We start from the raw sequence: 13,813 nt of genomic DNA on the forward strand, positions 1-13,813 counted from the left end.
GTTACTGATCCACCCCCCAGCATGTGAGCATCAGCTTCAGCCAGCCTGCTGCAATTAGATCTTGTCCCAGATAACTTGATTAGGTTTTTTTTTAACAAGGCACAACACGAGAATCTGCAACATATGCCTTTTGGGGGTCATAATAAAGCCATCAGTAAAAACAAAACCTCAAACAAACCAGCGCACAAAAGGACAATGTTTTAGCCCCAATCACAGTGCACCACAGAGGATACTCACAGGAGGAATGTAATGCAGGCTTTTTTTTCCCACCCCCTCTGTGATCCGACTGTTTCACAGAGAAGCAGCAAGTGCTGACAGTCCCTAGAGGGATAGTTTTAAAATCCCTGAGCTGCAAGCTCTCAATTAGCTCACTCCACAATTATTCAGGTGTGGTCTTCAGCTGGCGTGACCTTTTCCTGTTTGTTTCAGCTTTAATTAAATGTGTCTGTCAACGGCACAGTGGTGAGGCACGCTGTGCAGGTATGTGTGCACTGTGAGGCTGGGCTGTTCCAGAGGTCAGTGGAAAGCCATTCCAGACGCAGAGAGCTTTTTGCACAGTTTTCTGTAAACAAAAGTGTTTTGCTTAATCAGTCAAACTGAACACTTTTTTAATGCAACACTGTAGTATTCAAGCATTCATGACCTGTTGCCTCCACTGTTCTACTCTATGTGCCTCACATGAAAATGTACAGTCCTGGAGAAAAAATATCACAAAGCTCATCCAGTAAGGGTTAAAGAAGCTGATTACAAACAGCAGCAGCATAGGAAGAAAAGGCTAAATGCACTGTTACATAACATGACAGGAAACCAGCAGGAGAGAAACGGCAGTCTCTGACAAAGCGCTCACACGCCGGCCGGCTGCACACAGGCCAAGCGCACCCGCACCACTGAACAAAGGGCCAGACATCCGCTCCACGCTTTGCTGGGAAGCTCTCTGCATTTTTCCCCATGCTCGTGGAAGCTGGCCTGGAGGGGATTTCCGCTGTGCCCTCCGAGGTGTCGCGGACAGATCAACCACAGCGTGTCCCTCCCTGGCCAGCAGACCCAGCCCACAGCACGGCCACACAGACATAGCTTGCGTTTCCTTAGCTCCGCTGTTGAGACCCACAGACAACCTACACGGTGGAGTGTCCAGTGTCCACAGTGGACAAGAGGACACCAGTGGAAACCACACTGACGGGCGCTGAAAACTGACAGCTGGAAAGGATTGTGGGACATCCGTGAACAACCCAGCCCTGCTGTTGAAGTGCATACCCTGGCAACATTCACAAAACATTGGGATAAGACCCCTAGATCAATGAACCTTTAACTAATAAATGAGTTAGATGGGCCGCATGGCCTCCTCTCATCTGTATCCTTTCTCATGTTCTTACCTCAGAAGGCCCTGCAGGACCAAGGTCTGAAGCTTTGGTCTGGGAGCTCCGGGTTCTTGCTGTGGGAGCTGGGTATCTTGGTGGCTATACCTGGAGGATGTCCTAATGAAAGCCCTGCAAAGCTCATGCTGGCACACAACGACAGACTTTACCTGTAGAGTTACAGCACAGAGGTGGAAATCATAGAGAAGAGAAAACAGTGCAAAAGCCGTATACAGATCCGGAATAATGATGAACCCTCACTGCTGATGAAACTGGTGTTTAAAGGCGGTTCATTGGCACACCAGTATTTTATTGTCCAGGAACTTAAATCCTAAAATAACAATGTGCAAATCTTTCCCTGTCTTTTAAAAACTTAAAAGTCTTCCAAGGAGAAGGGATCTTAATATCACAAACTCAGGAACTGCTGGATTAACAATCTTGCCCTGGTGATCTCGTACTTATAGGGAGAAGGAAGAAAAAAAATCCCCTCCTGTCCTGTTTCTGGAGATGAAAGCAGTGTTTTAATTTCGGTACGGCACTGGTGACCTGTAGGTTCAAGCCCCTTTTCTTAATGAGCAGGAACTGTCCACAGGCGCTGGCAGGCAACATGTCACGAGCAGACAGTATCCTCGGAAAAACAAATAAGACGGATGACCTTGTGCTTCTCAGTCCGGGCACAGGAACGGAGAGCTTCTCTCTCAGGCAATTACACCGCCTGTCAGCTTGGAATAAAGTATCCCAGCACGGCCTCCAAGCTGAGGAAAGGGGACAAGCACCTCCACGGTGGACATCCCCGCCTTTATTAAACAGCACCGCATTAATCATGGGGAGTTTAAAGGAGTCGCACAGGTCTCTCCACATCGACCCCTTCCAAAACAAAGCACAAAAAACAAAAATCAGGAAAAGGGGGGAATTATCCAATGCTGGCATACTTCGCTGCCGGCATTATTGGTTTCAGAGGGCTGTCAAAGTTAAAGTGAACATTATTGTTAAATCAACCCTTCAGGCTGTCTTGATTTTTTTGTGGTGGGTTTGAAACAACAGATAAAAAAAGATAAAAAAATCCTAAAAAACATTCACATAACAGACGCAAGATAGCATTACCTTGTATCATGTGGCAATGATGCTGCATTACAGTGAAGACAGAATACACAAATGTATCAATACTTTTGTAACACTGTTAAGAGACCGGATAGCTTCAGGGCAGGCGGAGCCAGTCTGTTCTAGATTTGATCCACCTTAGCCTTCTTCCCCAGGAAAGGAGCTCAAACAGGGGAGTCTGGGACAAGCTGCCCAGCTGTCCAGAGAAGACTGGGAGAGATCCTCTCTTCAACTAGCTGCTAACGTCCACCCAGGCTGCGCGGAACGGCTGCCTGGCTTTCATAATCTTTCTTGGTTCCCATTCTCCACATCAGCCTCTCACACAAGGCCCTGCTACAGGATTCGGACGTGCCTGTGCCCTCCCCACTCTGTGGCCAGCGTCTCGCTGCAGGTCAAGGCCATGACTCCAGCAGGGTGACGTCATACGAAGCAACACAGCGTTACTCCAGCAGCGCTATTCTCACCCCCCCCCCCCACTCCCAGCTCCAGCTCAGAGAGGTGTCAGGAAGTCCAGGGAAGCAGCATTTTTCTCCTCCGCAGATGTGAGAGACTCAGATAACAGGCTGAGCCGCAGAAACTCAACCGACAGCATTCCCCAGCAGCTTCTCCGAGTTGGAAATAAACCTGCAAGCTCTTTTTAAAACTCAGCACTGGGACAAGGAAAGGAGTGCCACGGGGAAGTGCACGGTTTTTATTCTGTCCTAGGAGAGCGGCTGTGGTCCGGGGGGACCCCTGGGGGACCCCTGTCTATTCTGGGTTTTGTCCCTGCCGGGTTCTTAATCACAGGGGTTCCCAATTTCAATCTTCTATTTGAGTCACATTTTTATACTTGCTTTTAGCTCCTAAGAAGGTGAATGGGTTTTATAACCAATATCAGCCTGAACCAGAGCTTCTGAGCTTCAGAAAGAACTCGATTTGACATTTTAGCCGGAATGCAACCAACTGGACCTCTTCAGGAAGAACAAAAGCTGACTGTGAGAGTGTTTGAAACCCTGTGGTTGCCACGTGAGAAAGCTCACATTAAAGCTATCACCTATTACAAGCTGTTTAGACAGAAAGAAGAGAGCAACGTCTTTTCAATAAGCTTGCTGATTAACACCTTGAGGACAGGCTTGTTAATGTTCTGTAATGGCTGAAATGGAACAAAAAGCCGAAGACGTGTATTTGTTAAATCAGGTACAGTGCACAGACACAATCAAATCAATCAAAGGCATCAATTAGCCTTTTTTTAAATTAATTAATTACAATCTCAACTGGACTGAATACCAGAGGCATAGAGGCATTTCAGTACCAGGGTTGTGAAACAATGTCCTCGAGTGTTCTGGAGCGCCACCCTGTGGTAGTGCAAATATGACTTTAACACAGGTAAAAACATCAATAGTTCAACTATACCATTACTAGAAATATTATTAATAACCTGCATTTTTAATTTCTAAAAACAGCTTACAAAGAGACATTCATTACAAGCATCTCTTCCACAATATCTTGCTGAGCTCCTATGTCAGTTTGATTAAATTGAAAGTATTTCAAACTGTAGTGCTACAAAAATAAAAAAAGGGCAAAAATTAATTTAGAATTTGATCCATTAACAGGAACGAATTCCAGGCATGTAAATATGCAAAGATGATTGTTAAAATACTATGACCGATACACCAGGAACTATGGGGAATGTCTGTGGGGTTTCTTTTGCGATGAAGTGTACTGAAAACGTATTAAACAACGTACATAACAAGCATGGAAGAGAAGAGCTGAATCCACACGCGGAGACCTCCTCAGCCCCCTTTCAATCCCCCACTCCATCACTCACACCCTGCATGATAAAAAAAGGTGGGGAATGTCCATGTGACTAGAGCCACTGAGATCAGCCCAGGGGCAGTAGGAACCTGGGGTAACAACTGTGTAGCATCAGAGACCACCAGCCTCTCCGGAGCGTTACTGGCCTCGTGTCTCCTCCACTCCTGTCAGACAGGAGAAAGGGCTTTTTCGCTGCTCTTATCAGGGATATGCAAACAGCGACACCCATCTTTGCATTTCCAGCACCAGGCAGTGGAAATGACAGTGAGGGAACAACGTGTTCCGACTCTGCCTGAAGGGCCTGTGGCTGATAACAGCCAACGGCAGGCCGCTGAGCTGCCAGGAGGCTCGTCAGCCACACATTCCCACTGCAAGCGCCCCGCTGCGTCCCGAGAGGAAAAGGCAGGAATCTGCTGGGCAAAGATCCCGCACTCTCACGGTCTCCCATCACATGCAAAAACAAACAGCACACACTACACCAGGCCCCGGAGACGGAGGAGCGTTTTGCGGTGACTGATCTGTCCATAGCTGCGGCCTGTCGACAGCAAGCTTTCCGCATCGCTTTTCTTTCCCAGAAACGTGAGCACCAAAACCTTATTTTTCCAAGCAGATGAAGCTGAAAGACAACAACGCCACCTAAAAAAAAAAAAGTCCCGAAAGAGATAAAAGCTTTCAGCCCCCTTGGGGTCTTGGGCTTTGATGCTAGCCTGATCCGTTTGCGCTCGCTGGGAGCTTTCAAGGAACAGCTGGCTGACGTTATGGGATTGATTAGCTATCACCAACCAAGCAAGCAAGATGGGCCAAATGGCCTCCTATCGGATTGCAAACGTACGGTCTTAAGTTCCAGCTTTCGGGCTTAGATACAGACTCGCAGCACTGGGCTCCAGCAGAATGTAGTGTCAATTTAAATATGAATTCCTCACTTAGTAGGAGACATGTTGGCCTTTTTAGGCATCTTTAAAACTAACTGGAGCTTCTTTTTTTTTTCCTGTTGTGACGCGCCTATGACAATCAGCACAGCAAACACGTGTACGCACACATAGAGCAGGGGACAATAGGAGCCATTCACATGCGAAACAGGATCCCCTAATTAGAAACTGTTGCAAGTGTTTGTCAGTCGCGTTATCAAAGGCAAAGAGCAAACTGGCCCTGTGGCATCTGCTCTGGTAGAATTCTGAATTCTGCATCAGCCAGAAAGGTGAGAGGTTACAAGGCTCCTTCTATCTGTGTGGATAAACAGTCCTCTGCACTAGGACACATGCTTTTTTTTTTAAAAAAAGGCACAAGTGCAGGCAGCATCAGCCTTTATTTTGTGCATTAGGTGCATTTGTGCATTATTGTGTTGGATTATGTAGCAGAAGCCTTTATCCATCTTCTGCAGACAGCAAGAGACAGAGACCTATGCATCGACAACTGCCACTGTCCAGTCACGGACAGCTCTGCTCCATCTTATCTCATCTAAAAGACGGAGAACAAAGAGGTCAGGCAACTGCCTCGGGGTCACAAACACTGACTGTCCACACTGAGGCTTGATCCAGGAGTGTCCTCACAGCGAGACCCTTTCCTGAAACTCTAGGCCAGCTAGCCTGTGTTTTTCTCAGGACGTAAAATACAATGTGAATTCTTTAAATGTAAAAAGATGGCGCCAGGACCTCATCAGTCACTTCAGGACAAGAAAGGAGCTGTGAGAGGTGTCAGGCAGGAAGCCGCACGCTTTGTGCTGCAGGGCGAGGGCGCCGCTGTAACAGCCCACAAGGCCCGAGCCCCTCGGAGGTGTCGCGCGAGAGTTCTGAGAAAGCGGGCGGGCCCCTTCCATTCACGAACACTGCTCTCATTCTGGCGCCTGAGAGAGAGAGAGAGACGTAAAACACGAGCCGTGACATTGCAACAAGTCAACCGCGTGGAGACACATGGACTGAAAGTGAAACCTGAGGTCGAGGAGCTGGGCTTCTCCTGGAGGTGGTGTAAGTGGTCAAGAATAGAGGGGCCTGCTGGGTGATAGACTCAGATCCTCATTCTCGCTCATCCTCTGCTGCTTTACAATGAATACACCCCAAGGGGGAAAGACACCTCAATAACACTACTAATAAACCTGAAAAAACAAAAGAAATGCGGCCGTTCAGCTTTGCTCGGAGCGCAGAAGGAACACTGACGCTGCTCACGCAGTTCCAGTTTCCTGAGTGAGTGTGGCCACTCTGACCACCTGTTCCTGAATTCAGAGGAATACTTCCTTTTACCAACTCTCCTGTTCCACATTCGGACAAGAAAGAAACTTCCAGGTCTCAGCCACCCAGCATCTGTCTCTATTCACTGGAAATGTCCCCCCCTTTTATTACTCTTTTATGACTGTCAGCACTATCATCTAATAATCATTCAATTTGCTTTATATTCCTGTTCTACATTTGTGCTCCAAAAGCCTTCAGGTCATTTATTACATTACCAGTTTAATATGGAAATTATTTAAATGACATTATTATAAGGTGTACTACTATACAAAATAGGTCATAACAATAAGGACAGTAACGGCATAAATCTCTTTAATCCCCTTACTAAAGTAAAAGTAATTACTTTACTATGGACTGGCCAGGCTGACCACTGTGTAGACAGGGTTCCAGTACTAAAAACACTCCTCTGCCCCATGAGGAGAGGCTACAGCTCTGGACTCATACCTGGAAGGTTGTGAGTTGAAATCCCAGGTGGGGCTCCCAGGAAGCCAGCCCCCAGTAAAAACTGCAGCAGTAAAATACCGCAGTAAATACTGGATAAAGAGATGCAAATGTAAGGAGCTGTGGATAAAGCGCCCTATATGTAAATAATAATGTTATCCTTATAACAGTTATTCATTAGTTGGAATTAATTATTTTCAGAGAAGATCAAATCCGCTCCACGCTCTCTCTATTGGATTAACATCGACCTGCTCACTCGGAATCTCCCAGTTTGGCGCCGCAGAAGGGCTTGCGCTCCGGCCGACAAACGTGTCAGGGGGAGTGAAGTCGTGGGAGACGGGGTCCATTAAGACGAGTGGGGGGAGCTGCCCGGGGCTTGATTAGCCTCTCAACAGCACTCCCATCCCGCCAGGCACAGATGGCTTCAGTGTTTTGTCAAACAGGATTAGGATTATCTGCAGATTCGACAGATGAGTTTAAGGCCCCCCCCCCCCCCAACACACACACACACACACACACACACACGCCCCTCCCTGCCCCCCACAGCCTTCGTTGTATGGTTCACTCCAGCTCTCCGCGAGAGTCGGGATAGGAAGATACAATGAGCTCGTTAGCCTTGCCATCGCAATCCGTGCAGCGACCTCCTGCTACAAGTGGGCATATATACGTGCAAACACACGCGGATCACAGGTGGCCAACAAAACCTCTTTACCAGAAGCGTTTCATTTAAAGGCACGCAGATAAGTGCGCTGGGCCTGCTGAGAATCCTGCAGTGGGTGGGGCTGTGCACTGCATGCTTTAGCAAGTATTTATCATTACGCAAGAACATAAGAAGAGGCACAAATCAGAGGAGACCGTTTGGCCCGTTCTGGATGTTAGTTGCTAACGGATCCAGGAGTCTCACCCATCTGTTTCTTGCAGAAAGCCATGTGTCAGCTTCAACAACATGGCTGTGCAGTCTTCTCCCTTCTCCCACAACCCTCCGGGTAAAGATGATGGGCCAAATGGCCCGGTCTCGACTGAAACTACCCTTACGTTCTGATAGTTTATGTTTTTTCTGCCATGCTTTTAACACTCTGCTTATGCTTCATTACATCTGATGTGTGTATTGAACAGCTGAAACGGTTTTGTTTATGGTCTATAACGGTGGTTCTCAACACGGAGGACGCCGGTACCTGCAGGTTTTTGTTTCACCTGAGCCCTTCATCACCAGCATTTGGCTGGCAGAATTTTCTCCTTTATTTCTGATTAAAATGCTCCTAATGAGTGGAAACGACACAATATCAGACACACCAACCAAGTCCAGCTGGTCTCCCTGAAGCTGACGAACCGGAACGAGGGCAGTTCTGAAACTCCCAAACTAGCACACGGCCGATACTAACTACCAACCCCATTCAGCTTCTGAAATCTAAAACAAAATTAATTATCCTGCGATTAAAAACTCAGCTGGAGCAGAGACCAGAGGACACAGTTCTTCAGGACCAGGACAGAGAGCCACTGGTCTATAAATAACCACTCCCTTCCCATAGTGTGACTGGAACACCATCAGCGCCTGAAGATTTGTTCATTTTAAATGCTTCTGTGAAACCTACTGTATGAAATTTCTGTCTTTTCTATATATTTCCAGGGGATCTAGTCTTAAATAAAAAAAAGAAGGTAACCAGTTCGAAAAGAAAACACCATCCTTGCTGGCGAAAACACACAGGAGCAAACCAAATAAGAGCTCTTCTTTACAAGGGTGTACAGGGGCAGCTTTTAATTCCTCCAAGTGAAGCTACTGAACACGTTTTGATACTCAAAACCACCGACTGCACAGTACACTCCGCTTTCCATATCAAGAGCAGGGATTTATGCATTATAAATACTGATAACAATTAAGAGCTCCAGCGCTCGACTAGCACTCCTTTGACAGGGGAAAGCAGGGGCTGATCTTCACTGTTGATGCTAACTACCCCCTGCTGAGCTGTCTGGTTAGCCGACAATAGGAAAGAGAATATAATCCGAATTGCTCACGTCGTGTAATCCAGGACCCAAACTAGCACAGGGTTAGCCATGGTTACAGTGACCTACTTCCTGATAATCCATGCACTCACACACACACACACACACCAGGAAAACACCTGAAGAAAGCTTTAGCACAGATGTCCTTTTTTTTGCTAGTGACACAACAAGTGCTGTTGCTCATATTCATCGTCACTAAAGTCGGGCCTCAAAACCCGTTACATTAAATCTCAGACTGAGTACCGGCACACAGCACCCGGTTAGCAGGCAGCGAGTCAAACACGGAGCCCCACGGTTCAGAAGACAGCCTGGGGCACTGGTTTTTCTAACAGTGGGACGAAGCTGGCCAGCTCCTGCGCTGCCCCCTGACGAGCTCTGGCCTGTGCACTTTAATCCGCAAGGCAACAGACAGAACTGCGAACACGTGTCTTTACTTCCTTTTCTCCACAGAAACAACGCTGGTTCATCACTCCTGTTTTCCTATTTGCGTTTTCTTCCATAGCAGCAATTTACCAAAGTTCTGGGGCTATAAATAGATGATCAATTGGCGTGTTACTACAGCGGCTTTGCCTTTGCTGAACTTACCCAAACAACAGCAGCGTTGCCCACGTTTGATTTATAGGCTGCTATTTTCAAGAATTGTGCGAGTTTCCTCTATAAGCATACCCAACACACTGAGCTCTCAGCTGCCTGCCCCTAGGCAGAGAGAGAGAGCTCTTAGAAATAAGATGACAAAGACGGACAAAAATTTTACTTTTCAATTTTGAATTTTTTAAAACCAGGAGTCTGGCAGCTAGCAGAAATCAAAGTGTTAAACAATTTTTATTTAAAAAAGATGCATTTCTGAAGGTTTAACTATGCACTCTTGTGCTTGGCATGCTATAATTTGGAAGCATACTGATGAAAAACAGCACAACTACAATAATGATTTTTTTTACTTAAAGCTCGTCACTGCTCTGAGAATGGTCTGTTTCAATTTATAGTTTGTTCTGAGAAAGCAGGGATTTGCACCTGAAGAGGAAAACCAGGAGTTCATAGATAGAAAGCACTGTTCAAGATGTGTGCTTCCCTCAAGTACCGCCTACCAGAACGTGGGAGGAAAGTGAATTAAAATCATTTCCATTAAACTCCCATCCTTGTGTACTGACATTTAGAACAGGTATGCCTTTGTCTGGAACTATTAAAACCATGCTGAAGTGAAATCATAATTTCACTTAATCATTTAATCATTTTTTTAATCATTTTTGGTTAAAGAATTAACAATTAAGAATCCCTTTCTCACAGAAATGAAAATAAGACATGTGTATTAATGTTCAAACAACAGAAATTAAATCATTTCAAACAACCCCCAAATAAGATATGGCACAGTCCATGTGCTCTATTAAAAACGTATTTATCTCTCTTAAAAGTTCTCGAGGCTTCGGTTTCTCTGTCCAGCTGTGCTTCATGATAGTCCGTTAACTCCACACAGTCATATTTAAAAAAGCCAGGATCAATTTCTTGACTTTAATACAGTGCCTGGTATTCCCTTCACAGAACAACAGCACACTTCATCCAGATCCTGCAGCAGTGCGGGTCCCAGTACAGACAGGAGCTTCTACTCCAACTGACAGGTATGTTTTAAGGCACCAAATAATGGAGTGAGGTATGTGTACAGGGGAGCTGAGTGCTATGCTTTGTATAGAATAGGTTTACAGGAGAGGCCAGGCAATAGGAAACAGCCTAATACAACCACTTTCCTCTGTCAAGGGGTCCAGGGTAAAGCGAAAAAACAGAAGGCGCAATCATAATCAGAACAGTTTCTTCAGTAAATCCATGGCACTATCTGAAAATCAGATTTTGCTGGTCCAGGCAGAGGTTTTCAGGCTCAGCTGTAGGGATCCCTGTATCCTCAGAGGTCACTGAGAGGTCCCCCAGGGCAGGGGAAGGTGCTGGCTGTCCTGGCGGTGGATGCTGTCACGGGTGGTTTTTGGGGCCAGGTCATACAAATACTGTGTCATGTCACTGCGGGAATCCCAGGCCAGGAGAAAGAGGGTTCTAGGGCTGAGTTACAGTGGATTCGGCCCCGCCTTGCCGGTGAAAACCCATCCACTGCCACCCACTGTGGATTCCCCAGTGTTTCCCCCCTGATTTGTGACTTTCATGACACACAGCTGCTTCTGCAGAAGGGGATTCCCCAGAATCCACTGCGAGAAGAATCCCACAGAATACCTGATTCAGTTGAAAAAACACCTCTAACCTCTCGCGGCACGAGAGCGGGCTGTCAGACTCAACCCCCGGCTACTGCCCTCTCTTGGGAAATTCCGCTACGCTGAGCCGGGACGTCAGCCTCCTCCCATGAGACTTCCTGCGAGCCGGCTTGCGAACCGCTCGACCTGGGATGGTGCAGAGGAACGGCAATCCAGTCCGGGGCACTTTCAGAAGGAGGGGCCCGGGACGGGTCAGTGCCCGGCTCTGCTTCTCCGCCGCGAACGCAGGCGAGACAAACACTGACTGACCTAGGGCCCCCCGCGGCCACGGCCCAGGCAATTTCAGGAGAGTCCCGCCAGTCACACCGCGGTGCCAGCCGCGCTGTCCGTCCGGCAGGCCGGGTCAGAACCTGGGTGTACGTTAGCGACACCAGCCTGGCGAGGAGAGACACAGGAGGACCCCTGGGAGCCCGAAGCCGATTCCAGCTTCTTCTTCTTCCTCACCTGGTGCAGGTGGCTCTTGGACTTCAAGTGGGCTTTAAAAAGACAAAGACAAGTTCTTAGCTTTCGCTCCACGGCGGCAACCACGTTCTGTCCCTGCACCGAGGCGCGCCGTCGCCGTGCGCGTGAAAGAGCAAGACCGACTTTCATTTAAAATGCTGCAGCGTCAGGTATTTCAGCTGCAAAAAAAAGTGCAAACCACAGACCACACTCCACCACCCCGCCAGCATGCATTTCAGACGACGGCGGCTTCCGTCAGGTTTCAAAAACATAAATAAATAAAAAACGGGTCAGATGGCGGAAAGTGCGAAAGAAACCCCCCCGAGGAAGAGGAGGAAAAACAAAGCCGAGAGCCGCCGCCCACCTGTCCACTCCAGGTCTCCGATGATGACCCGCTCACACAGCTCGCAGGCGTGCCGGCGGCGCTTGCTGCCCCGCTCCTCGGCCCCGGGCGCGAGAGGCTGGGCGGCCGGCCGCTGCCCCTGCGGGGAGAGGAGGGCAAAGCAGCGCTGAGCCATCGGGAGGGCAAAGCAAAACAAAAACCAGCCTGTGCACGCTCACCCAGAGCGTCACATATCTCCCCACGCCGACCGGGGAACCGTTTCATTTTTTAATTCCGTTCATTTCCTCGGCTTTTCTACAGATCGCAGGGAGGACCTCATCACTGGTCCCTACAAGTCCCTGAAGCGCTCAGCTGCGTGCACAGAGCCTGCCCCTGTGAGAACTGCGCTTGGCTGGGTACATGTGCAAGCTGCACCAGCCTGCTCTCATCTTAGGCCTGCGTAACCTCCTGCCCTTTCCTTCGTTCTTGTGCTGAAGCTCCTGCTGTTTTTGTGTGTCCTTGTTTAAAGCTTTTTGGAATATAAAACAATGTTAAAAACAGACAACAGGGCTAAAAATACATGTATATTAGGTATACGCATCTATGTTCTTAAAAAAAGGCATTAGCTTGTGCAGAAACACATGCAATAGCAGACACAGCTGGTTTACAGGAAGAACAATGAAAATGGCATTTGATCATTTAACCTCCTTCCTGGGCTATAAAGAGTACAGCTAGAGAACTCTACACTAGCGCATACTCCAGTGAACTCCTGCATTGTGCTGACAGACCCCCTTCCCAAGTGAGAACATGCCACTCTATTCCATGTTGCCTGTCTGCACAGCTGGGAGATTCAGCTCTACAATTTATCCACTAACGTACTGCTCAGAGTAGGCTTGGCTGGCCCGCTCGATCGGTTCACCCCTGGGGATAGAGCTGCTTGTGGGGAGGTGGGGCTGCTAGGGCCTGATCACCGCTGATACCTTGCGCAGGCTGTCCAGAATCTGCAGGGCCGGCGCGAGGACCGTCTCGTCCCAGTGAGACACATCGGTGACATCCAGCCCATACACAGGAGGCGCGTTGGCCCCCGGCCCTGCAAACACACATACACGATCACGTCAAGCCAGCCACGCCAGCCAGCCGGCCTGCACTGCTTCTGCTGCCACACTGCACGGCGAAAAGAGCAGGACAGGGTGAAAATATGCTCCCCACTTGTTAATGCGACACGTTAAACCCTGACAGCCCTGATAACCAGCACACGGTCTCATCTGAGGAGTCCCTGTGGCTCCGTTCAGCGAGCAGGCCTTTTACTGTGATAAAGCGTGCAGCCTCAACATTAGGTAAAACAACCCACAAAACTGCAAAAAAAGCACAAAACAGTGGACACAAACACTGCTACAGCTGAACCTTGCTGGGCAAGCAGAGCCTGAAGCAGAAAGCCAGACAGAACATATACAGCAGCGCGGCAGGAAAACTGAGCAATTTCACTGGTTTGGGAAGAAGAGCACCCATTTTTATACGGCGTAGCACTTCAGATTTTGTGTCTCTGGCACCAACACAATATCTAAGAACAAAAACTTTACACCAATTTTGATTTTCTTCATAAACAACAATCCGTAGCTTTCCAGTCCAGTTTCAGTTTTTTGCATTTCCTTTTTTTTCTGTTTATGTCTCCATGCAAAGCCCAACACGCAATACAATTTGTTTAAGGGCCACGGAGCCACACATAAAGGACAGTTGGGAAGGAAGCGTTAACAACAACCTCCAGTCAATTTCTCTGAGCCGTACAAAATACATAAGGTATTTCACAGGTCAACTTACAGGTACTATTGCAAACGTCAGAAGGGGATAATGGAGACAGAGAGCACCGCTAGTTTCTCAGACATC

General features: G+C 47.9%; 1 protein-coding gene across 1 annotated transcript in view; it reads right to left on the bottom strand.

The window, feature by feature from the left end:
* Positions 1–10,134: 10,134 nt before the first annotated feature.
* Positions 10,135–13,813, bottom strand: part of trit1 (tRNA isopentenyltransferase 1) — a 34,585-nt gene continuing 30,906 nt past the window's right edge. The window contains exons 9-11 of the mRNA XM_088932911.1: positions 12,910–13,019; positions 11,972–12,089; positions 10,135–11,642 (exon numbers count right to left, since the gene is read on the bottom strand). Of these exons, the coding sequence (XP_088789037.1) occupies positions 11,467–11,642; positions 11,972–12,089; positions 12,910–13,019 (404 nt within the window). The 3' untranslated portion in view covers positions 10,135–11,466. The remainder of the gene's footprint in view (positions 11,643–11,971; positions 12,090–12,909; positions 13,020–13,813) is intronic.

The sequence above is a fragment of the Atractosteus spatula genome, chromosome 14, assembly GCF_055471065.1.
Source record: "Atractosteus spatula isolate fAtrSpa1 chromosome 14, fAtrSpa1.hap1, whole genome shotgun sequence".
Lineage (NCBI taxonomy): Eukaryota > Metazoa > Chordata > Actinopteri > Semionotiformes > Lepisosteidae > Atractosteus > Atractosteus spatula.